Source organism: Microcaecilia unicolor, chromosome 1 (genome assembly GCF_901765095.1).
Source record: "Microcaecilia unicolor chromosome 1, aMicUni1.1, whole genome shotgun sequence".
Lineage (NCBI taxonomy): Eukaryota > Metazoa > Chordata > Amphibia > Gymnophiona > Siphonopidae > Microcaecilia > Microcaecilia unicolor.
In genome coordinates, this window is record NC_044031.1 from 157,618,162 (window position 1) to 157,643,976 (window position 25,815).

The 25,815-nt window shown below is 40.9% G+C and overlaps 1 protein-coding gene across 1 annotated transcript in view; it reads right to left on the minus strand.

Annotated features, from left to right (window-relative positions):
- The window catches only part of TMEM196 (transmembrane protein 196), a 62,269-nt gene extending 58,528 nt beyond the window's left edge, over positions 1–3,741 (minus strand). The window contains exon 1 of the mRNA XM_030204380.1: positions 3,595–3,741. Within this exon, the coding sequence (XP_030060240.1) occupies positions 3,595–3,741 (147 nt within the window). The remainder of the gene's footprint in view (positions 1–3,594) is intronic.
- Between the last annotated feature and the right edge of the window lie 22,074 nt (positions 3,742–25,815).

A 25,815-nucleotide genomic window follows, 5' to 3' on the forward strand; every position in this document is an offset into this window, starting at 1 on the left:
GCCCCATACTGGCTACCAAGTGATATTCAACAGGGGGATAACTGGCTACCTCCCGCAGAATATCACCGGTTAGTGGCTAGCACATAGTTGGTTATATTGGCTGACATAACCGGATATCCGCCAATTTTCAGCCCCACTTTAGCGACTATATTTGGCCATGTGAATATGTGAGATATCTTTGGCCGGTTAGAAGACAACCGGCTCAGTCTGAATATCAACAAAGCCAGTTATCTTCTAACCATCAAAAAATAAGCTGGGTATTCAATGCCAGTCACCAGAAATGACCCAGCATTGAATATTTGGGTTTAGCGGTGATCGCGGGAGTTACGTCTGAATATCGGCCGCTAAAGTAACTGTACATTTTTTTTTGTCTTCCTTTTCCATATGAAGGATATAACACAGATTTGAAAATGTCATCTGCACAAACTGTATTCTGATCCTGCAGCAAACACATTTCTGGAAGGATCTCTTCTCTCCCTCTCCCCCAGCCCCAGATAAATCTTAATATAAGTATGTTGTAGAATACCATGGCATGTATACATTTAGTTGAATTGAGAGAGAATACAATAATATTCAGACAGCTGTTTTACCCAAGTAAATCATTATTTACCCACGCAGGACTTGATTCTATATATGTCGCTGAAAAATCAATGCCGGAAAAAATAAGCGCTAAACCCTATTCTATAAATGGTATGCCAAGTTGCACCATTTATAGAAGAGCACCTAGCACCAGGAGCTGTGCCTAACGTTTTGGTGGAAGGATTTACACCAACTGAAACCTGGTGTACATCCCACTGCCTAAATTAGGTGCGGATCAGGCATATTCTGTAACAGTGCACATAAATTCTTGCAATGCCCATGCCCCACCACAAGCCCCTCCCATAGCCATGCCCTCTTTTCAGATCCATGCACTAGAATTTATACACACTTCTTTATAGAATATGCCTTGCAAGATGCACACATAAATTCTAATAGTTGCCAATTAGCATAAATAATTATTAGCACCCAATTATCAGCACTAATTAATTATTAAATTAAATTATGCAGAGAAATTGGACACATGCCCAATTTCCAGCACACAATTTTGACCGCCATTTATAGAATCCAGGGGATAATGGCTTTAAGAATCCTAGTTTGGCAAAACAATAGGTTTAATTACATTGTTCTCAGCATCCAACATTAATCCTATCCCTTACCTTGGAGACACCTATACAAAACACAAAGGGCTAGAACTCAGCCCACAGAAGTTCTGTGATCACCAATGACCCTGGATATTCAATGCCAGGCCATTTCTGGTGACTGATATTGAATATTTGGGTTCATTTTGGCCATTAAAAAGTTAACCAGATATGCCGATATTCAGCACTAACTGGTTAGTTTTTTAGTGGTCAAAGATAGGCCTACTATTTAAACTGCCTATTTTGACCACTCAGCATAGCCAGTTTGGTGCTGAATATCTGTCCCTAGTCAGCTATGTTGCAAGATGTAGCCAGTTAGTGGCTAGCCGCTAACCAGGATATTCAGCGGGAGCTAACCAATTATCTCCCACTGAATATCAGTGGTTAAGTGCTTATCATTTATTCCAATTTGATATACTGCCTTTCAGCCAGGCAACCAAAGTGATTTACAAATCAAAAATGAAGGAGCTAGAAAGGAAAGCCATCATGTACAGGCCACAAACGGAAAGAAAATAGGGGAAGAGGGAAAAGAGTGCTCTGCTGCCAGTGACCCACCACCCTATTCCCAGCAGTGCTGAGGAAAGGTGAGAGTGGACAAATAGGTCAAAAGGGAGGGAATTCCAAAGAGTAGGGGCTTGGGAAAAAAAAAGGCAGAATGCCGAGTGGAAACCAGACAGGAACAGTGCGCTGAAGGAGTGCACTGAAATACTTTTGAATATCGGGAGGGGGGGGGGGGGAAGGAATATAAAAGCAAGTTCTTAGCAGATGAGTCTGCTTGAGCCCAAAATAAAAGACACTGCTTTATAAGCCCATGTTGTCTTCATTGAAATTTTGAATTTTTTTAATCAGTATTGGACGAACAAAGTTAATTCCATCATTCAAACAATTATGATCAACAGTCCTAAGACAAATATGAGATGTGGTTAGTCATGTTCAGTTCTAACCAAAAAAATACCAATAAAACATGCCTAGTGTCCATATCAGCATTTATGGTTATATCTCAAAAGCACAAAAATGCTTTTTCTTCAGATGCAGAAACCAGCAAACATGATCGGAACGGTGGAGTACTACTGTATTTACTACTCAGGGAAATAAAAGCTCATCAGATTCAGTTATTTGTTCCTCATTCTTTGCCATTGTCTCAATGCCATCTATCCTCTCATTGTGTCCCCTCATTCTGGCACTTATCGTGTCCCACCTTGACTACTGCAACTTGCTCTACTCTGCTGTCCCCCTTCACACCTTTAAATGCTTCCAACTCATTCGGTCAACTGCCGTTAAATTATTATACAGCACCAGCTGTTTTGATCATGTCACACCCTCCCCATCCTCAGTTACTTACGACCACTGGCTTCCTGTCATTGCTCATGTCAAATACAGAATTTTCTTGTCTATTTTCCTCCATTCCTGCTCCTCTGAGTCCTTTTTAAAATTGTAAACCACTGTGATGCTTACTTTGAGGCAAATGTGCAGTATATCAAATGCCATAAATAAATACATATAAAAATAAATATGTCATGATTTGCTATATGTTACCTGAGCCCTGCTGGTTTGAAAAATAAATCAATTTAAAAAGGCTTCATCACTGTGAATGATAGAAAATTAAGACCTGTCAGATCAGAAGTAAACCAAAAACTCTTTTCACATTTTGTTTGGCATCTATAATCTTTTTTTTTAAATGCTGCTAAATGTTGTGCCTCTACTGTCTTTATTTTTCTGTTCAGTTAGATTTTTGTTTTCTGGGAACTATCCTGCAAAGGTCTTTTTCTACAATGACCATGAGAGCAGGTTAAATACCAGGGACTGTATTAATAGCAACCAGTTTCAAGTTAGGACCTGTCACTATGTGTTGATGTTTTTAAAATAGATATCCCTAGCACTCCATGTCAGCATGAGATGGCATTTCATATACCATCTAATCAAATCTGATAGTATCATGACACATCCAAAATCAAATAAGAAAGGTAAAAACCCTCACAACTGCATAGTCAAATCATTTGGTTAGTAATTTTGTTTTTACTATCCCAGGAAAATATGTTAGAAATGTGTTTTGCTTTTCAGTGTGCACAATAAGATAAAATAATATATATTTTAAAATGCTACCTTCTACTTTATATATCAAGTAACTCAAAGGGTATGTTGTTAAAACTATTAGAAGCTGGAGCCTAAATTTGAAGTTTTGAAATCAATGTTTGCATTAAAGAATTGAGCATCTGATAACCTCTTGTATGACTTTAAATAAAGTTAAACGTTTAAAACTATGTCAGAAGGTAAATCCTTCTAGCATGCAAAAGTTGCCTTGCAAACCACATCTAGTTTGAAGGAATGTGGTTTACATGAGAGCTACCTCAGAATGATAACCATTAAAGACTTAAAGAGAGTGAAATGTCTAACGTACACACACCCCGCTCCATACCGGAGAGGAGTCTCCCAGCTGAGGCTTCTCTTCTGTTCGGACCTTGTTGAAACTGACAGCACCTACGGCCATGCTGGATACCCCGAGCCCTATCTCCAGCACAGAAAGCACCAAAAGGCTTCCAATAATCTGACTGCTGGAGCACATCCTTCTTCAGTCATCATTCCTTTCAGGTTAACACAAACATGAATAAATCATCTGCTTCTCTTTCTCCCTCTCTGTCTTTTTGTTTCAAACCCAAGTAGATCCAGGTAGAAATCAAAACATCCCATCCAGAAACTCTTCATCCATAAAGCAGATTTTCTAGCACATGCAGTTTGATTTTAAAAAGAAATAAATATCTGATTTCAATTCTCTGAATGGGCAGACACACAAGCAAAGCTTCTGTTAAAAGTCTCAGTATTTTCAAATGGTTTCCCTCTGGGTTAGCACAGGAACTGTCCGAGGTACTGTAACAATTCCATCTTACAGATGAACATATTTTCTGCTCAGCTATTCCATAAGATTTGTTAGCAGTTGATATCAGCTGGTAATCTTGACATGATTTGTTTTCTTTAGGATGTTAGAATGCTTATTTAAATTATAAAGAGAATCTCTTTTTCTGATGCTGCAAGAGTAGATTTATATTCACAGCTCAAGCTGTGAAGCAGCACAGTATGCTGTGTGTTGTAGAAAACCATCCTTGTCTGCGAGCCTCTTTCTGTTTCTGCCTCTCTCACTTTCCTATAATGATCTCTCTCCTCTCCCTCTGTCTCTTTCTAAAGCTTCACCTCTGCTCTTTCCTCTTAGTTTGATCTCCAGTTCGATCTCCTCCCCCATCTCTTTCTCAACACCCTTGTCCTGCTTTAATGCTCTCTTCCAATATCTCCGTCTCAGTAAATCCACTCCCTTTCTCAATCAATTCTACTCCCTTGTTGATATATTTTAGTTTCTGAATTAGTCTTGTTATCAACTACCATTCTATGAACCCAAGCTTTCCAAAATTCAAAATTGTCTTTTTTCCCCCTCTAAATAAGCCCCACATCCAAACCAGCATATTTCAATGTCTTCCAGGAGTTATGTGTCCTCCCCTCACATCACCTTTTCTCCTAAGAATATTCTGTTCCTTCCTATGTTCACTACTTTATCATTCCATTTTATTTCAATCACTTTTTCTATGCATAAGCCAGCTATATGCACATAGTTTTCAAAGCAAAGGGATTTCTGGTGATTCTTTTAGAGTAAAGAATAACAAGCTTAGGGGCCCCTTTTACTAAGCTGCATAGGCGCCTATGTGCATCCAGCAAATGCCAAATTGGAGTTACTGCCCGGTAACTGCATGGCCCTTAAAGTAATTTCAATTTTGGTGTGTGTCCACTATGAGCATCTGAAAAATATTTTTCATTTTCTGACACACGCAACGGGCGCATGCCAAGTGGCATCTGACACGTGCAGGTCATTACCACCCACATTTTTTACCACTAGGTCTATGGCTGGCAATAAGGGCTCAGACCCAAAATGGACGTGCGGCAGTTTTGATTTTGCCGCACATCCATTTTTGGCAAAAAAAGAGGAATTTTTTGCAGGCGAACTGAAAAATGGATCTGTGCGCACCTAAAACCCCTGCCTATACTACCGCAAGCCACTTTTCAGTGCACCTTTGTAAAAGGACCCCACAATGTAAGATTTTTTTTTACTATTTTAATTCAGCCACGGGGTGAGCTTTCCACTTCCCTGACCATGGCCTCAACATAGCTCAGGGCACTGTGTAAATAGAAGAAAGTGGAGGAACGATGAAGAGCTGCAAGTAAGCTTTACAATGGCAATGAAGGCTGCTGTTAAGTAGAGATGTGTGTTTATTTAAAAAAGACATTTCCTATATCATTTCATGTTTTCAAATAAAAACAGAAAAAACACAAAATTTAATTTTTAATGTGTTGTTAACAGTGCACACTCTTCCAAAAGAGAGAGCATTTTGCAGAGTACACACAATTCACAAAGAGTGCACGTTATTTGTAAAGAGAGCACAATCTATCAAGATTGTCTGCTGCCCCATTCTCTTTTCTGTTTTCCAGTGATGCCAAGTTACCCAGTTCCAAGCTGGAGACTTCTGGCCAGTCCCGGTTTGAACATACATCCCAAAACAGTGGAGGATTTGTAGTGCCTGATCCTGTCCATTGAAATCAATGCTGCAGGTCCCATAATGCACCAGGATGGGGTGGTCAGAAATTCAAGACTCTCAAAATCTCAAGCCTAGAACTGGATAGTTTGACATCTCTGATTTTCTAGTTTCTGCATCAGCGCATAGTTTTCAAAAAGAGTGTGTGTTCTTTCTGAAGAAGTATGCACAATGAATGCAGATAAAGATTATCCAGCTTATAATCGAAAGTGATCACCGGCCATCTTCCGACACAAATCGGGAGATGGCCGGCAATTTCCTAAAAGCGGTGAAATCGGTATAATCGAAAGCGGCATTTTTGACAGCATCGCCGCTTTCCCGTCGCTTTGCCGGCGAAAGTTCAAGGGGGCATGTCGGTAGATTAGCGAAGACTGGACATGGGCAGGCATGGGCGTGGCTACCAGATGGCCGACTTTCGCCGATAATGGGAAAAAAAGCGGCGTTAAGCAGTATTTCGCCGGATTTACTTGGTCCTTTTATTTTCATGACCAAGCCTCAAAAAGATGCCCCAAATGACCAGATGACCACTGGAGGGAATGGGGGATGACCTCCTCATACTCCCCCAGTGATCACCAACCCCCTTCCATACTAAAAAATAAAACTAAAAACCTTTTTTGCCAGCCTGTATGCCAGCCTCAAATGCCGTGCCCACCTCCATGACAGCAGAATGTGTTGTATCCTCCGATAGCCTTTCCCTGGTTGCGATGTGGCTCTCGGGTGAGTGTGACACCTTTTCTGTTAGGTGCCCTGCAGAGTCACATTAGCAATGCATTGTGGTGGGTGTAGGGTACTAGGCTCTACTCCCATGGTGCTTTTCCCCCCTGCTAACTGGGTCAGAGTGTGTCCTGTTTTGTTTCCTGTTGTAGTCTATGCGGTAGTGTCCATTTTTGTAAGCCAGCTTTACTTCCCTTTCCTGTGTTACCCACATTAGAGAACATAGTTGTTTCCTTGAATGGTGCTGAAAGAGGGCATTGTACACTACTACTACTACTACTACTACTACTTAGCATTTCTATAGCGCTGCCAGGGTACACCATTGTGCCAGCTCTGACCTACTGCTAATCTTAGTACCAGGGGACTCTTTGCCAGTGGGGCACAACCTCTGATCTGCAGTTAACTGTGAGTAAACGTGGTTATTTCAAGAAAGGACTTTTTCAGAGAGATTAGTCTTCAGGTGTGAACTGGTGTGTCAAAGTTATACAGCAGCAATAAGTCCTAGAGGCTGTATGCAGATCACTGGAGCAGTTTTAGTGAGTGCAGTACATTTGTGGGTAGTGGGTTTGGGGGGGGTTGGGGGGCTCAGCTCCCAAAGTAAGGGAGCTATGCACGTGGGAGCTTTTCTGAAGTCCACCGCAGTGACCCCTAGGGTGGCTGGTTGGTGTCCTGGCATGTCAGGGAGGCCAGTGCACTAAAAATGCTGCCTCCTCCCATGGCCAAATGCCTTGAATTTGGCCAGGGTTTGAGATGGCCGACATAACTTTCCATTATCGCTGAAAAACAAACCCAGCCATCTGAAACCCGGCGAACTCCACGGCATTTGGCCGGGCTAAACCATATTATCGACAAAAAAGATGGCCCGGCCATCTTTTTCGATAATATGGTTCCGGACAGCTGTAGCGCCACTGCCAACATAGATCGCCGGCGATCTATTTGGCCGGCGACGTTCGATTATGCCCCTCTATGTGGCCTATCCAGTTTGCCCATTCATGCCATCTAATATCTCAGATCTATACAGGGCAGTTGACTGATCCTGTAGACAGCTAGTGAAACCAGGCAGTGTCCTGGATTTGGGGGGGGAGTACTAAGAAGGATTGAGAGGGAGCCTCTGTACGAAGAGGAAATGAGCTGGCAGTAACTGCAAAAACTCTATATGAGAATGGGCATGGCTGGTTGCAGGTGGAAACACTCAATAAATGAGCATATAAGTGGCAGGCTGACCAGAAGAGTATCTGTTTGCACGAGTGTGTGTATGAATATCAAGTGTGCATGTGCATATATGTGTAAGGAGGGTGAAAGTACATGTGTGTGTGTGTGTAGATATGCATGTCAAAAGAGCAAGAGATTGCTTATGTGTTTCTGAAGAGTGAACAAATGTAGGTGTGTATATGCTAGAGAGAGAGAGAGTTTTCCTTTCTCTGAAGAGGACAATGCCATATAAATTGAGTTTATCTTTGGAAATCTGGACTGGAGTGGAGAAGTTCACAGGTGCAAGTGATCCAGGTATATAGTTATCTGGATAAATTGCTTTGAGGAAGAGGTCCTAATACAGCTTCTACTCAGTCTATATTGTCTATATCCTTTTAAAGGCAACAAACACAAATAAATATTTTATTTCACTCATTTAATATGTGAAGCCTTTTTAATATTTAAAGAGGGTAATTCTAAAGCAGGGTTCCTACAACCTGATGCTAGGATTCATCTTGGGAATCAGCACCCAAGAAAAAGACCTAGGTGTCATGGTAGACAATACGCTGAAATCTTCTGCCCAGTGTGCAGCAGTGGCCAAAGAAGTAAAGAGGATGCTAGGAATGATTAGGAAAGGGATGGTAACTAAGACCAAGAATAACATAATGCCTTTATGTTGCTCCATGGTATGACCTCACCTTGAGATATAGAGGAATTAGAAAAGGTTCAAAGTACAGCGACCAAAATGATAAAGGGGATGGAACTCCTTTCAAATGAGAAAAGGCAAAAGAGGTTAGGGCTAATCAGCTTGTAAAAGAGATGGCTGGGAGGATATGATTGAGGTGTACAATGGTGTATGGTGTAGAATGAGTAAAAATGAATCCATTTTTTACTCTTTCAAAAAGTACAAAGATTAGGGGACTTGGAAAGTTACATGGAAATATTTTAAAACAAATAGGAGGAAATATTTTTTCAATCAATGAATAGTTAATCTCTGGAACATTTTGCCAGAGGATGTAGTAACAGCGGTTAATGTATCTGGGTTTAAAAAAAGATTTGGACAAGTTTCTGGAGGAAAAGTCCATAGTCTGCTATTCAGATAAACATGGGAAAGCCACTGCTTTCCCTGGGATTGGTAGCATGGAATCTTGCTACTATTTGGGTTTCTACCAGGTACTCGTGACCTGGATTTGCCACTGTTAGAAGCAGGATATTGGGCTAGATGGACCATTAGTTTGATCCAGTATGGCTATTCTTATGTTATTTGCTTGTGCCATACTGGGACAGACCAAAAGTCCATCAAGCCTAGTATCTTGTTTCCAATAGTGGCCAATCCAGGTCACAAGTACCTGGCAAGATCCCAAAACAGTAAAACAGATTTTATGTTGCTTATCCTAGAAATAAGCAGTGGATTCTCCGAAGTCCATCTTAATAATGGCTTATGGACTTTTAGGAAATTATGCAAACCTTTTTTAAACCCTGCTAAGCTAACTGCTTTTAACACATTCTCTGCCAACGGATTCCAGAGTTTACTTATACATTGAGTGAAGAAATATTTTTTCCAGTTTCTTTTAAATTTACTACTTAGTAGCAAAATTTGCATCCAAATTTGGGTGTCCTATACAGAATTTGGAGGTTAGTGTGCACCTGATTTGTGGATAACCCCTGTAAAAACAATATTTATTGTTTGGACCCAGGACCAGGACTGAAATACTCCAGGATGCCGATAAGCAGCTCCACTCCTTCACCACACTGTCCACTTTCTCACTAAGCCAAACAACTCCAAGGTTGTTGTTCAGAACCAAATATTTACGCAAATAAAGTCACTTCAAGCAAAATATAATTTGACAGTGGCAGACAATAGGTAAAGGCAACTATAAAGGTATCTGAGTTATATTCAATATCTCTGTGGCCAGATACTCCCAACTCTAAAGTCAAGATAAAATCCAAACTCTTCTATCTCCTTAGTCCTCAAAACAGTTCCTTTCAGTAATCACTTGGAGTTTTCACGTGGAATGTGATCACTGTTCTCTCTAAGCTGTGCGGGAGTCCTCTGACTGTATTGCTGCCAGTAAAGGGTGGCACTTCAATATTGTGCTTTCAATCGCTAGGAACAGGCAAGATCCTAGAGGTCCTGCAGAGCTTGCTTATCCCTTACTATTGAAAATGTGATAGTGAAATAGCATCCATCACTGGTAGGACTGTAGGTGGAGGAATCCCACTCAGCCTAGAAGGAACAGTGAATGTGATAAGACTCAGGGACTCTGAGACTCAGAAGCAGTTCTTTTAAAACAGGTTTCACTGGGTTGTTAGCAGCTCCTTTGGAACTTTGTAGCTTTAGATGGAAAGTTATTTCTTCAGCCCTGTGGATGTTCCTGGACCACCAGTGATGAGATAAAATCTAGGTTGCCATTCTATGTTACATTCCACCTTATAATTGAAAGAGAAAAATGCCTAGATTTCGACCCAAATCGGGAGATAGACGTTTATCTCACAAAAACGAATAAATCGGTATAATGGAAAGGCGATTTTGGACGTTTTCGACTGCACTCCATCGTGGAAGCGTACAAAGTTGACGGGGCGTGTCGGAGGTGTGGCGAAGGTGGAACTGGGGCGTGGTTATCGGCCGAGGAGAGATGGGCGCCTTTCGCCGATAATGGAAAAAAAGTATGCGTTTGTAGCTAGAATTTAGGGCACTTTTCCTGGACCCTGTTTTTTCACGAATAAGGCCCCAAAAAGTGCCCTAAATGACCAGATTACCCCCAGAGGGAATTGGGGATGACCTCCCCTGACTCCCCCAGAGGTCACTAACCCCCTCCCACCACAAAAAATGATGTTTCACAACTTTGTATTTTCACCATCAAATGTAATACCCACCTCCCTGGCAGCAGTATGCAGGTCCCTGGAGCAGTTGTTAGGGGGTGCAGTGGACTTCAGGCAGATGGACCCAGGCCCATCCCCCCCCTACCTGTTACAATTGTGCTGCTTAATGCTTATTAGTCGTCCAACCCCCCAAACCCACTGTACCCACATGTAGGTGCCCCCTTCACCCCTTAGGGCTATAATAATGGTGTAGACTTGTGGGCAGTGGGTTTTGAGGGGGATTTGGGGGGCTCAACACACAAGGGAAGGGTGCTATGCACCTGGGAGCTCTTTTACCTTTTTTTTTGTTTTTGTAAAAGTGCCCCCTAGGGTGCCCGGTTGGTGTCCTGGCATGTGAGGGGGACCAGTGCACTACGAATCCTGGCCCCTCCCATGAACAAATGCCTTGGATTTATTTGTTTTTGAGCTGGGCGCTTTCATTTTCCATTATCACTGAAAAACAAAAAACGCCCAGCTCACAAATTGTCGAATAAAACATGGACGTCTATTTTTTTCGAAAATACGGTTCGGTCCGCCCCTTCACGGACCCGTTCTCGGAGATAAACGCCCATGGAGATAGACGTTTTCGTTCAATTATGCCCCTCATTGTACACTACAATTAATAAGTATATATCAGGAAAATTGTTTGTAGTTGAACACTGTCTTTTCTCTGGTAAATTCTGAGGTGCAAAGGAGTTAGTCACAGAGCTGAAGGAGCTATCGTCGCTTGCTACCAGCCATCCACACTTCATCAGGCACAAGTCTCACAAAACCTATAAAACCAATCCCAAAACCTAAACTCCAGAAACCTGAAGGTATAGTAGGGCGTGCCTCCTGCATGGCACAAGCAGCCCACATGATGAAAAATCATAGGATATTATAATTTATGCAAATCCATTCACATATTTAAGCAAGGGCATTTATACCAGCAATAGGACTAGTTGTACTAGTATTCTGTAGTATTTATTGATGCTAATTTGGACTTGTCTGTACTATTCTATAACCCTGTACCCAAAGTGTCCACACAAAACCAAAAGGGGGCATAGTCATGGAAGGGGCATGGGCGGGTCAGGGGCATTCCAAAACTTTAGGTGCAATATCATAGAATTATGGGGCTGCATGCCTAACTTGTGCACTAGGGTTTTCACCTGGTTTCAGCTGGCATAAGTCTTCACGCCCACAGTTGGTTGCAGGAATCTGAACTAAACGCTATGCTATAGAAGGCACTCAGCCTGGAGAGCCCTTTATAGAATAACACTCAGCACGGATTTTTCCCAGCACCTAATTTTGAACACCATTTACTGAATCTGGCCCTAGGCAACCACCTAGGCAAAATGCCAACCCCAGATTGCACAGGAAAAACCTGAATCTTTTGCCCACAAAATTGCAAATCTTTCTTACTAAAAATTTCAATGCAAGCAACTTATATTTTTCAGTACTGAAAATAACAAGAATGGTGGCTTTTGGGAAAAATATCCTGAGAAGTTTCCAGTCTGTAAGATCCAGGCTATCTGAAGAAGCAATATTATCCAACTCCCTCATCTTGGTCATTCACCACTTGCATGCTACTTGATAAATAATAACATTAAACCAAAGAAATATTGTCAGCATTAGCAAAATTGAGAACTTATGTGAAATATTTCATCAATAAAATTTCATTAGATAGTAACTAACACATTAAACTATAACGCTTCTATCTTAAGTTGAGAAAAGAGATGGGACTTGATATACTGCCTTTCTGTGGTGACAATCAAAGCAGTTTACATATTGCATACAAGTACTTATTTTGTACCTGGGGCAAAGGAGGGTTAAGTGACTTGCCCACAGTCACAAGGAGCTGCACTAAGCTACTCCTCTAATGCCTGAGATACTAGCTGAATGCACAGCCTGCATCTCACAATCAATACCTGCAACCTACTGTCAAGATCCCCAAACTTAGCAACTGAATCCCTAGAAAATCGCATATCTCAGTTATAGTTCTTAGCAATCATTCCTCAGTTCGAGATCAAAATCTTCAAAATATCAAAGAAAATTATTCTGTTCAGATGGAGCTACGTTACCCTTCCCTAAAGGGATCTTTGGGGGAAGGGAATCCTTAGACAAAAAGCTAATGCTTGACTTCAGAGCAGTCATTAGGCTAACTTCATTTCCAAGCAAAGAGTGGGGTTCAGACAGCGTCAGCTGACCAGGATGAAAGAGCATTTCAAGTTGTGGGGTATGAATAGGGCCATCAAGAAACCCCCTACCTAAAGCTATCCTCCCCTTGCCAATTCTTGAGCAACTTTAACACATACATATCTTTTATTACTGTTTTGACATAATCAGTATGTACATAATTCAAACCATAAGGATGGTGAGCCAAAAGTAGAGAAGGTGTGATCCTCTTGCCATTTTGGCCAGGGGGAAGTATCTGTGTATGTGTGTGGTCACTGTTCCCTCTAAGCTGAGCGGGTGTCCACCTACATTGCTGCCAGTGGGGGGTGGTGTTTCAATATTGTACTTCCAATTGCTAGGGACAGGCAGGTTCCCTGGAGTGCTGTAGAGCTTGCCTGTCCTTCAAAATTGAAAATGTGACAGTGAAACAGCACCTCCCACTGGCAGGACTGTAGATTTTTCAATGTCAAGTCAAATGCAAAGCACTGATAAGGAAGGCTAAGAGGGACTTTGAAATAAGATTGTGTTGGAGGCAAAAACACATAGTAAAAAGTTTTTTTAGGTATATTAAAAGCAGGAAGCCGGCAAAAGAATTGGTTGGACCACTAGATGACTGAGGGGTAAAAGGGTTGATCAGGGAAGACAAAGCCATAGCAGAGAGATTAAATGAATTCTTTTATTCGGTCTTCACCGAGGAAGATTTGGGAGAGATAACGGTGCCAGAAATGGTATTTGAAGCTGACGGGTCGGAGAAACTGAATGAATTCTCTATAAACCTGGAGGATGTAATGGGGCAGTTCTACAAATTGAAGAGTAGCAAATCTCCTAGACTGGATGGTATTCATCCCAGATTACTGATAGAACTGAAAAATGAACTTGCAGAGCTATTGCTAGTAATATGTAATTTATCTTTGAAATTGAGCATGGTACCGGAAGATTGGAGGGTGGCCATGTAACACCGATTTTTAAAAAAGGTTCCAGAGGAGATCCAGGAAATTATAGACCGGTGAGTCTGATGTTGGTGCCGGGCAAAATGGTAGAGACTATTATAAAGAACAAAATTACAAAGCATATCCAAAAGCAGGGTGGAGGACTGGCCTAGTGGTTAGGATGGTGGACTTTGGTCCTGAGGAACTGAGTTTGATTCCCGGCACAGGCAGCTCCTTGTAACTCTGGGCAAGTCACTTAACCCTCCATTGCCTGCCGCATTGAGCCTGCCATGAGTGGGAAAGTGCGGGGTACAAATGTAACAAAAATAAACAAAAAATAAATGAGACAAAACCAACATGGATTTAGTGAAGGGAAATCTTGCCTCACTAATCTATTACATTTCTTCGAGGGGGTGAACCAACATGTGGATAAAGGTGAGCCGGTTGATATTGTGTGGATCTGGATTTTCAGAAGGCATTTGACAAAGTACCTCTTGAAAGACTCCAGAGGAAATTGAAGAGTCATGGGATAGGAGGTAGTGTTCTATTGTGGATTAAAAACTGGTTAAAGATAGAAAACAGAGAGCAGGGGTCAGTATTCTCAATGGATAAGGGTAGTTAGTGGGGTTCCCCAGGGGTCTGTGCTTGGACTGCTGGTTTTTAACATATTTATAAATGATCTAGAGATGGGAGTAACTAATGAGTTAATTAAATTTGCTGATGACACAAAGTTATTCAAAGTTGTTAAATCGCAAGAGGATTGTGAAAAATTACAAGAGGACCTTATGATACTGGGAGACTGGGCGTCTAAATGGCAGATGACGTTTAATGTGAGCATGTTGAAAGTGATGCATGTGGGAAAAAAGGAACCCGAAATATAGCTACGTAATGCAAGGTTCCAAATTAGGAGTCACCAACCAAGAAAGGAATTTAGGTGTCATCATTGATGATACGTTGAAACCTTTTGCTCAGTGTGCTGCTGTGGCTAAGAAAGCAAATAGAATGTTAGGTATTATTAGGAAAGGAATGGAAAACAAAAATGAGGATGTTATAATGCCTTTGTATCGCTCCATGGTGCAACCGCACCTCGAATATTGTGTTCAATAAAGATAGAGTGGAATTCGAAAAGGTGCAGAGAAGGGCGATGAAAATGATAAGGGGGATGGGACTACTTCCCTATGAGGAAAGGCTAAAGCAGCTAGGGCTCTTCAGCTTGGAGAAGAGACGGCTGAGGGGAGATATGATAGAGGTCTATAAAATAATGAGTGGAGTTGAATGGGTAGACGTCAAGCGTCTGTTTACGCTTTCCAAAAATACTAGGACTAGGAGGCATGCGATGAAGCTACAAAGCAGTAAATTTAAAACGAATCAGAGAAAATTTTTTTTCACTCAATGTGTAATTAAACTCTGGAATTCATTGCCAGAGAATGTAGTAAAGGTGGTTAGCTTACCAGAGTTTTAAAAAGGTTTGGCCAGCATCCTAAAGGAAAAGTCCATTGGCCATTATTAAATTGGACTTGGAAAAATCCACTATTTCTGGGATAAGCAGTATAAAATGTTTTGTACTTTTTTGGGATCTTGCCAGGTATTTGTGACCTGAATTGGCCACTATTGGAAACAGGATGCTGGGCTTGATGGACCTTTGGTCTGTCCCAGTATGGCAATACTTATGTACTTATGTTATGGAGGACCCCCACTCAGCTTAGAAGGAACAGTAGTGTGTGTGTAAGGGAGGTATCTGTGGGTTTGATAGTATGCTGCTCTGAGGGACGTATCCCAGGCTCCTGGTGAGATGATGTTGTCTTGTGGAGACAAGGAGGAGGGTAGTGGAAGGGTGATTTTGTTTGTGGGGGTCATTATGTAATTTATTGTAACTCCTAGCATATCAATCTTGCTATGTCCAGTACACTTGCAGGCTTATTTTTGAAAGAGAAGGGCGCCCATCTTTCGACACAAATCGCAAGATGGACGTCCTTCTCACAGGGTCGCCTAAATCGACATAATCGAAAGCTGATTTTGGGCATCCTCAATTGCTTTCCATCACAGGGACGACCAAAGTTCAAGGGGGCGTGTCGGAAGCATAGCGAATGTGGGACTGGGGCGTGCCTAACACATGGACGTCCTCGACCCATAATGGAAAAAGGAAGGGCGTCCCTGACGAACACTTGGACGACTTTACCTGGTTCTTTTTTTCTTACGACCAAGCCACAAAAATGTGCCCTACATGACCAGAACACCACCGGAGGGAATTGGAGATGACCTCCCCTTAATCCCCCAGTGGTCACTAACCCCCTCCCACCCTCAAAAAACAATTTTTAAAATATTTCTTCCAGCCTCAAATATCATACCCAGCTCCATGACAGCAGTATGCAGGTCCCTGGAGCAGTTTTAGTGGGTGCAGTTCAGGCAGGCGGACCCAGGCCCATCCCCCCCTACTTTTTACACTTGTGGTGGTAAATGTGAGCCCTTCAAAACCCACCAAAAACCCACTGTACCCACATGTAGGTGCCACCCTTCACCCATAAGGGCTATGGTAGTGGTGTAAAGTTGTGGGGAGTGGGTTTTGGGGGACTCAGCACACAAGGTAAGGGAGCTATGCACCTGGGAACAATTTCTGAAGTCCACTGCAGTGCCCCCTAGGGTGCCCGGTTGGTGTCTTGGCATGTGAGGGAGACCAGTGCACAATGAATGCTGGCTCCTCCCATGACCAAATGGCTTGGATTTGGTTGTTTCTGAGATGGATGTCCTCGGTTTCCATTATCGCCGAAAATTGGGGACGATCATCTCTAAGGACGACCATCTCTAAAGTTAACCTAAATTTCGCGATTTTGGCGTCCCCAACCGTATTATCGAAACGAAAGATGGACGCCCATCTTGTTTCGATAATATGGGTTTTCCCGCCCCTTTGCCGGGACGTCCTGTGAGGACGTCCTCAGGAAAACTTGGGCGCCCCTTTCGATTATGCCCTTCTTGGTGTTAACTATGACCCTAAACCAGAAGCTATGTTAGCCTGGTGAGAAGACATTCAAAATTTAGTTCCTTGTTTCAGTAAATATCATGGTAATGAAAAATGAAATTTTATTACCATTCTCTTCACATAGCATATACAGGTGCATTAACTTTTAAGACACCTACACTTGCATTACAAAAAGGCAATTTAGCCCATGGACAAGCGTTTGTAATTAGGTGCTGCTTACAAAGTACATTAAACCCCTTAATTCACATGCAAAGCATAGCATATGATTATTGCCAGTGCTGCTAAGTTCTGAGAACTTAAGAATCTGGATCTGTATGAAATTAACTCAGTTATGGCTGATGAAGCCTATATGAGCCTTACAAAAGAGTTTAACAAGCCAGCTTACTGCATAAATTCCAGCAACTATTTCCATTCATTGTTTAGTAAAGCTGTGCTCTGTGCCAAACTCTGTCCTACAGGACAAAAAATACATAAGTATGCATTCTTACCTAGGTTAACATAACAAAAACATAATAAATGGATTTGTCTCCATACCCTATGCCACTATTTTTTCATGTACGTTTTTCTGGCATCTGCTTCTGGCACATTAGTGATCTCCTAGTCCTCTTTCTTTCTCTTTTTTCCAAAATGTCTGGCTCTGTAGTGTATCCTTGTATGTCATAATTCTAGCTTTTGCATTTTGGCGCACATAGCACAAAGCCTCAGGAGTCAAAACAATTCAAGTTGATGACACAAGATGAACATGTGCTAGTCTAAAAGAAGTAAATAAATCCAAAACAAGACAGCAATTACTGAATCATCAACGTGTGAAGAGTGAGTGCTATTTGTCGTTCCATGTCGAGCAGCGCTATCGGGTGTAATTTTACTGAGTTTCAAATTACTCACTCTTCACATGTTGATGGTGCAGTAATTACTTACTCCATTTGGAATACCACATGTTCATCTTGTGTTGTGAAGTTGATTGAATTGTTTCAACTCCTGAGGCAGGCGCTTTGTGTGCTGAAACGCAGGACTGAGACAAGTCCATTGTTTGTTTTTTATTAAACGTTTACCCTTGTGTTAAAATTTGATTGGTTTACCCCCCCCCCCCCATTCTTTCTTTCTTTCTTTCTTTCTTTCGATGTGCTTAGGGGTTCAACTTCTTCTCTTCGCCTTGATTTGGTAAGCACCATGGGGCCAATTCTATAAAGGGTGCTAAAGATTATGTGCCAAAAAACTGGACACTAAGCTAATAATCTATAACATGTATGCCAGATCTGTTATAGAATACTAGCTTAGTCTGCAGTTATGTGCCAAACTTAAGGGCCCTTTTACTAAGCTGTGTTAAGAAGGGCCCTGCGCTAGCGGCGGGAGTTATTTTTGCTGCACGCTGAGGCCTTTTTTACCGCAGCGGGTAAAGAGGCTGAAAAGAGACATGGCCATGCAGTAAGATTGCTCTTACCATGTGGGGGGAAGGGAGCACTTACCATCACCCAGGATGGTATTTTTGAACAGCATCCACGCCTGATGTAAATTGTTGACCTTTACAGCTGCTCCTCTAGTGTTTTTTTTTTTTACCGTTCTTCTCATTTTATCATAGTCTGCTTTTTGAAGGTTAAAGGCTAACATATTCGTTTTCCCACATATACTTACCCCAGAGTTGATATCAAATCTGATCATATTATGATCATTATCAAGCGGCCCTGGCACCATTCTGCACCAGTTCATACACTCCACTAAGGACTAGGTCTAGAAATTTTCCCCCTCTTGTTGGTTCCTGAACCAGCTGCTTCATAAAGCACTCCTTGATTTCATCAAGAAACGTTATCTCCCTAGCATGTACTGATGTTATATTTACCCAATCAATATCAGGGTAATTGAAATCACCCATTATTATTTATTTATTATTTATTTATTTATTATATTTGTATCCCGCACTTTCCCACTAAAAGCAGGCTCAATGCGGCTTACATAGTAATAGGTAACACAGAATTTTGTTATGTAAAGTAGGAAATTAAGTATAACATAATAATAGGATGGATGGTTAGTAGTAGGATGGATAGGTAGATAGAGACAGGTGATAGAGAAAGGAAGGTAAGGTGGGAGATAGAATCTGGGTCAATGTCATTTTCTCTTCAGTATATGTAAGGTAGATGGGTTCAAGAGATTAATCTGGGTCTTTTTGGTAGACGTGTTTGAATAGATGGGTTTTTAGTGCTTTTCTAAATGGTAGGTGGTCATGGATTGCCATGGATTATTGTGTTGCCCAGTTTGTTAACCTCCCTAATTTTTTATAACATTTCTACATCAGTCTGTTCATCCTGGCCAGCTGGATGGTAGTACACTCCTATTACTAATCTTTTCCTCTTTACACATGGAATTCCTGTCCATGGGGATTCCAAGATGTGTTTTGTGTCCTGCAGAATATTTAGTCTATTTGATTCAAGGCCCACATTAACATATAATGCTACCCCTCCACCAATTTGATCCATCCTATCACTGTGATTTAATTTGTACCCTGGTATGACAGTGCCCCACCGGTTATCTTCCTTTCACCAGGTCTCAAAGATGCCTATTATATCTATCTTTTCATTTAGTGCAATATATTCTAACTCTCCCATCTTATTTCTTAGGATTCTGGCATTTGCATATAAACATTTCAAGTAATGTTTGTTGTTCCTATTCACAATTTCCTCACAGTTGACAGTATTAATTTGCAATCTTGATAATCTGTCTGCTTTTTATTTAAAGACACATCTGGTCTACTATGGTTTCAATTGCAACCTCGCTATCGGGATGCCCTTCCTTCCCTGTTTTGGTGATGTCTTTTAAAGATACCTAAGGTATCCCATACTTACTACAAAAGTTCAATGTGGCTCACAATAGAAATCAAACAAAATAAAACATGGAAAAGAAAATAAGATGATGCCTTTTTTATTGGACATAACTTAATACATTTCTTGATTAGCTTTTGAAGGTTGCCCTTCTTCGTCAGATCGGAAATAAGCAAATGTGGTAGCAGATAGTATATATAAGAGAAACATCAAAGCATTACTTTGACAGTCTGACAGAGTGGGAGGGTGGGGGTATGCAGCGGCGTAGGAAGGGAGGGCGGTGGGGCGGTCTGCCCCGGGTGCACGCTGCTGGGGGGGTGTCATCTCCGTTGGTTCCTTGCTCCCTCTGCCCCGGAACAGGTTACTTCCTGTTCCAGGGCAGAGAGAGCAAGGAACCAATGGAGCCGACGCAGCTCCCAGCGACGTGGACTCGGGGGCGGATCGGCCCTCCTGCCCGCCCCTCGCTTCTAAAGTAAGTAACAATGCGCTCCAGGGGGGGTGCGCGCTGAGGGGGGGTGCCGTGCTGCACCCGAGGGGGGGGGGGTGCACAGCGGCATCCCGCCCTGGGTGTCAGCCACCCTTGCTACGGCACTGGGGGTATGCATGGGGACATCAAAGCATTTCATTGATATTCTAACAGGATGGTGTGGGAAGGTGAGAGGAGGGTGATAAACAGAGAAATAAACAGAGAAATACAACTTTATGGTTTATAATGGGCTAGAAAACCCAGATCCTTATTAAGTCCTGTCTGTTGGGTGTCAAAATATTCAATCATTCTGACTTCAAAGGTCTTACGTTCTTGTATTGTTTTAAAGTTACCTTTCAGGATTCTTACTGTGAAATCATTGGTGCAGTGTTCTGGTCTTGTAAAGTGTTGGCTTACAAAAGAGTAAATTGGACCAACTCCAGGAATATTACACCTACAAACCATCAAGAACAATAACACAGTCACATAAAAAATTTCTTAAACAAGAAGGTTTTCAACAGTTTTAGAAAAATCATATAATCGGATTGCCTTCTTAGATCAATAAGTAATTCAGTCCAGTGGCTAGCTGCCAGATAAGCAAATGTGCCAGAGAAAACCTGTTTGTAAACCACCTGTTTTGGATCTGGATATTGTAAAAGTAGAAAACATCTAGATCCAGGTGTAATATTTCTATGTGATAATTGTATCAGACTTACCATATATTCCCATACTACTTTTTTTTTACACTCGCCTCTCTCTTCCCTCTCGCTCTTTCTATATCCTCCTTCTTGTCCCCTAAGTCTGTTTGTTGTTTGTCACTCTCTAATTCCCAGCCATTCCTATTTCTCCGTATGACACACTGACTGTGTGGGTATGGGGTTACTGGCGGTGGGTGGATAACTTTAATGAGTGGTGTGAATGAATGATTCATGCATCTCTGAATTGGAGAATATAGAGGCAACAGAGGAGGAAGAGGTGCTGTTTGCACAGGGTCTACAGGATCTAGACAACTTAGGTTTGACAAGGAAGTCATTCCTTAGTTATGCTACCAGATAGCTAGATGAATATATAACTAATCAGATGGTGCTCAATTTTCCTTCATTCTTACTTATAAAATATGGGTCATTTTTATGCCATACAGCTGTCAGAACTTATTTTGGTTCTATTGTACATTCCTAGGTGCCACCTCTAGCTAGCTCTGTTCCTAATTGCCTGATTGGTGCCAGGCATCTGCTGTACACCCTGATTGCTTCAGTCACATCCACTTTTCAAAAAGCTGAGTTGCTTGTCAATAGGAGGTTTTTTTTGTCTTGTGGAGGATTGTTTTCCCAAGAATGGGACAGTCACTGGAGTTTCCTTTAAAATCTTAATAATTATCTTCTGCTGACTTGCATTGCTTATGTCCATGAGCCAGAGGCTCCTAACACTGCCTTCCTGCAATGATGACAAAGCCTTCTCAGGAGACAAGGAACAATTTTAATTTCAGGTTGGGGGGTTTGGAAGCTCTTCCTATTTTCTACTTAGCAATCCTATGTTAAAGCAAAGGCTATTGTAATGGAGAAGTAGCCTAATAGTTAGTACAGTGAGCTTTGATCCTGGCAACTTGGGCTCAATTCCCACTGCAGCTCCTTAGATTGTGAGCCCCCTAGGGACAGAGAAAGTACATACATATAATGTGTACAGCATTGCGTACATCTAGTAGTGCTATAGAAATGGTTATTATTATTATTAGTAGTAGTAGTAGTATTAACTCCTCTTATATCAGGAAAAGCTAAAGAGGTTATGACTCTTCAGCATGGAAAAGAGATGGCTGAGGGGGGATATGATTGATGTGTACAAAATACTGAGTGGTGTAGAAGGGGTAAAAGTGAATTGAATTTTCACTCTCTGAAAAAGTGCAAAGACCAGGGAACACTCAATGAAATTACATGGAAACATTTTCAAAACAAATAGAAGGAAATATTTTTTCACTCAAAGTATAGTTAAGCGAAGCGCACTGAGAGGTTGCAAGAGGCAGGTAGAGGAGATGGACGTGTGAATGCGGAGCTCGCTCCCTTAATCAAGAAAATCGCTACAATAGCTGACTACTTACTTTTTGGGGGGTAAACTTACTTTGAGCAAATGCCTCACGTTAAATCTCAAAAGACGGATGGCTCTTCTTCATCGATGGCTTCAAAAATATTGAAAAAGTGGTGCCAATCCAAGCTGTGCACACAGCTTCCTCTTCTTAAATTATAATGGAGGAGCTGCGGGCTCTCAGGGACTTAACGATGAAACACTATGTTATTACTTGCACCCTGAAAATGGATCTAGCGAATTTATCCTTAGCAGTAACAGATTTTCAAGATAGATTGGCTCAAGCTGAGGAGAAAATAGACCAAACGGCTCAAAATTTGAATTATCTCTCCACCTCGACGGCTGACAAGATTGCGTATAGGGAGCAGCAACTTGACGATTTAGCAAACCGAAGTAGACGAAACAACATAAGAATTTTGGGCTTAGCCGAGGAAGCTGAAGGAAAAGACATTATCGCCTTTCTCAAATCCTGGATTCCGGCAATACTGAAATTGTCTTTGGAATCCCCGCTTGATTTTGAGCGGGCTCACAGAACACCCGGAAGGCCTAAGCTGAACAGTAAATTCCCTAGGCCAATTGTGGCAAAGTTACTAAGATTTCCTCCGGCATTGACTGCTAAATCCTTACCTTCTATACTGCATGAGGGTCAGAAAATTTTGTTTGTTCCAGACTTGACTAAGACTTCATCGATCAAGAGGAAGCAATTTCTGCAACTTCGACCACAGTTAAAAGATCTTGGAGCATGATATGGCTTACAGTATCCGGCTAAAATGACTGTCACGCTGCATAATGTAATGAAAACATTTATTTCTCTGGATGATCTGCAAAGTTATCTAGATCAAAGAACCTCTTCCAGAATGGATAATTGATCTTCCTCGGGTGGTCTTCTTTCCAGTAGTGCTCTGGTGGACTTCCTATTTTGACGCACAGGTTTCAGTAGTTTTACCAGTGCTTAATTCATCTTAATAGAGCTATTATTTTTCTCTATATGTTACAATACGGGAGTTTTCATAAATGTTATTTCTTCTCCGTGTTATTCTATTCACTCCAGCGCACCTCTTCCCTCATCTTTCACTCTCATTGGTTTGAGCTATTAGCTCTTTTTGCTATTATGCTTTCATGCATAGACTTAATTCATTTGTTTCTTGAATTAGTTTGCCTCTTAAAATGTAATATGGATTGCATTCATATATTTTCAAGTCTGACAGTATCAGATACATGTCATTTTTGTGTTTCATTACACCAATTGTGCTATCTTTCCAATGCATATGTTATGGACTTTTTCACATCTTGATAATGTCTCAATTGTTTTCATGCAAATTTGTTTCTTGGAATATTCATGGTCTTAGGCATCCTGTTAAAAGGGAAAAGATTATGCTCGCTTTAAAAAAAAATGAATGCTCATGTGATATTTCTACAAGAAACCCATCTTCCTGAAGTAGAATATTTTGCTAAGAATACTAATTGGATTAACTTAACAGTTAGTTCACCCTCGCAAGGGAAAAAAATGGTGTTTCAATACTTCTTCACAAAGACCTAAATGGTCAGTTTAAGTATCATTATTCAGACAATGAAGGAAGATGGGTTTTGGTCAAGGTCTCCATATTGCAGCAAGAATATCTTTTGTTAAATGTATATGCACCTAACCAGGATTGTCCCTCCTTTTTTAATACCATAGCAAACAAAATCGCAGAATGTGAACCTCTTCCTTTGATAATTGCAGGTGATTTCAATATGCCTTTGGACTCTTGGTTGGATAGACAATCCAACACTTGCTATCATGTTCCCAAGGCGCGAATCACCTTGCAATCATTAATGGATTCATATCATCTTTCTGACCCTTGGAGGCAATTTTCACCCTCTGGCAGGGAATATACTTTTTTTTCTGCTCCACATCACAGTTTCTCACGTATTAATTTTTTTTCTCATCTCTAATCATCTTCTCAGGAGGGTTCTTGAAGTTCACATTGAGCCTATTACTCTCTCAGACCATGTGGCAGCTTCTTTTTCTTTATGTTTAAATTCACTCAATCCTCTTAGGTCTCCCCAGTTACTCACAGTTGATACTTGTGTTCAACGAATCTCTGAATTTAACACAAATTTTTTTCAACAAAATGATCCTTCTGATACTAATGCAATTGTTAACTGGGAGGCCTATAAGGCTGCCTTACATGGAGAGTTTATTTCTATCTCTGCATATCAATGTAAAGTTAACAATAAACGTTTAAATGAATTAGAAATTCTCATCAAAGAATTAGAACGTAAGTATCAGACTAACCAAGAACCAGAGGTATTTAACTCTCTCATTAAAAATAAATATTAGTATAATAAGATCTGGAGCCAAAGAGCTGGCGAAGCAATTTTTATTCAAAAACATTCTATGTACTTTGAAATGAATCAAATGGGATCCTCTTTGGCTAATTTCTTGAAGCGCAAAAGACATAAAACGCAAATCCCAATATTAACCAAAACAATAAGGTCTTGTCTTCCTCGAAAGATATTCTAGAGGCGTTTTATTCTTTCTATACTGCTGTATATAAGTCAGAATTCTTAGGTGATTCAGCAGATTTGGATGCCTTCTTGCACACACTTTCAAGTAACAAGTGGAAAGTCATGATATCAAACATATGTAGTCTTCCATAACCTCAAAGGAACTCCAACAAACAGTTTCTCAATTGAACACCAAAAAATCTCCAGGGCCTGATAGCATTTCTTGTGAATTCTACCGATTATTCCTTAAAGATGTCTTACCTCATTTACTCTCTTATTTTCAATCTCTAGAAGTGAATCCGAATATCAATAATAGATTTGCTGAAGACACTATTACAGTTTCTCCAAAACCTGAGAAAGATCATACCTTAGTTTCCAACTATAGGCCAATTTCTCTACTCAATGTAGACTATAAGATTTATGCAAAAATATTATCTAATAGGCTGGCTAAAATTATTGGAATTATTATTCATCCAAATCAAGTGGGCTTCATGCCTCATCGCCTTATTTTGGATAACTCAAGACTTTTCCATCAGATTTCTATTTTAGCTAAATCCCAAACACTTTCAATTATAGCACTTTCTATAGACGCGGAAAAGGCTTTTGATAGAATAGAGTGGCAGTTTTTATTTAAGGTTCTTGAATGGTTTGGCGCTCCAGAATTCTTCGTGTCTCAAGTTAAAGTATTATATAATAATCCAACTGCTCGAATTCTAATTAACAATACCCTATCAGATCCTTTTCGCCTAGAAAGAGGTACTAGGCAAGGCTGCCCTTTGTCTCCTTTCTTGTTTAACATAGCTCTAGAGCCATTCCTCATAGCAATTAGGGACAATATGGATATCTCTGGTGTTTCTGTGGGAAATTTAGAGGTCAAAATCTCTGCATATGCAGATGACATAATGCTTTGCTTAGCAAATCCTAATGACTCCCTTCCTGCTTTGTTTCAGCTCGTCTCTGGTTACTCTAATCTATCTGGTTATAAAATTAATAATCTATAATCTCTCACTTTCCCAAGGATTATCCGATTTGTTGACCAGGACCTCCAATACTTAATCCATATTGTTGATTTACCAATCTGACCTCAAAAGAAAAAAGAAAAGAATGGAGCCACGAGGAGAACCGAATCCACTCATGTCTGTGAAAACATAACCGCAAAGAACTCATGAATAGGAGATGCTGATGGAAAGAAAAAACAGCGTTTACCAGCCGGCTGGAGAAGATTAAAGAAACCAGCTACGTGTAATATACAGGGGATTGAGGGAAGAGTGTGGTTAAGTAGAATTAGTAAAGTAATGAGTGCATTCGGATGTGGGACAAACAAGTAGTTCTGTCAAGACAGAAAGATTTTTTGATGTATGATGTATAGTATGTGTTGACATAGGACAGCC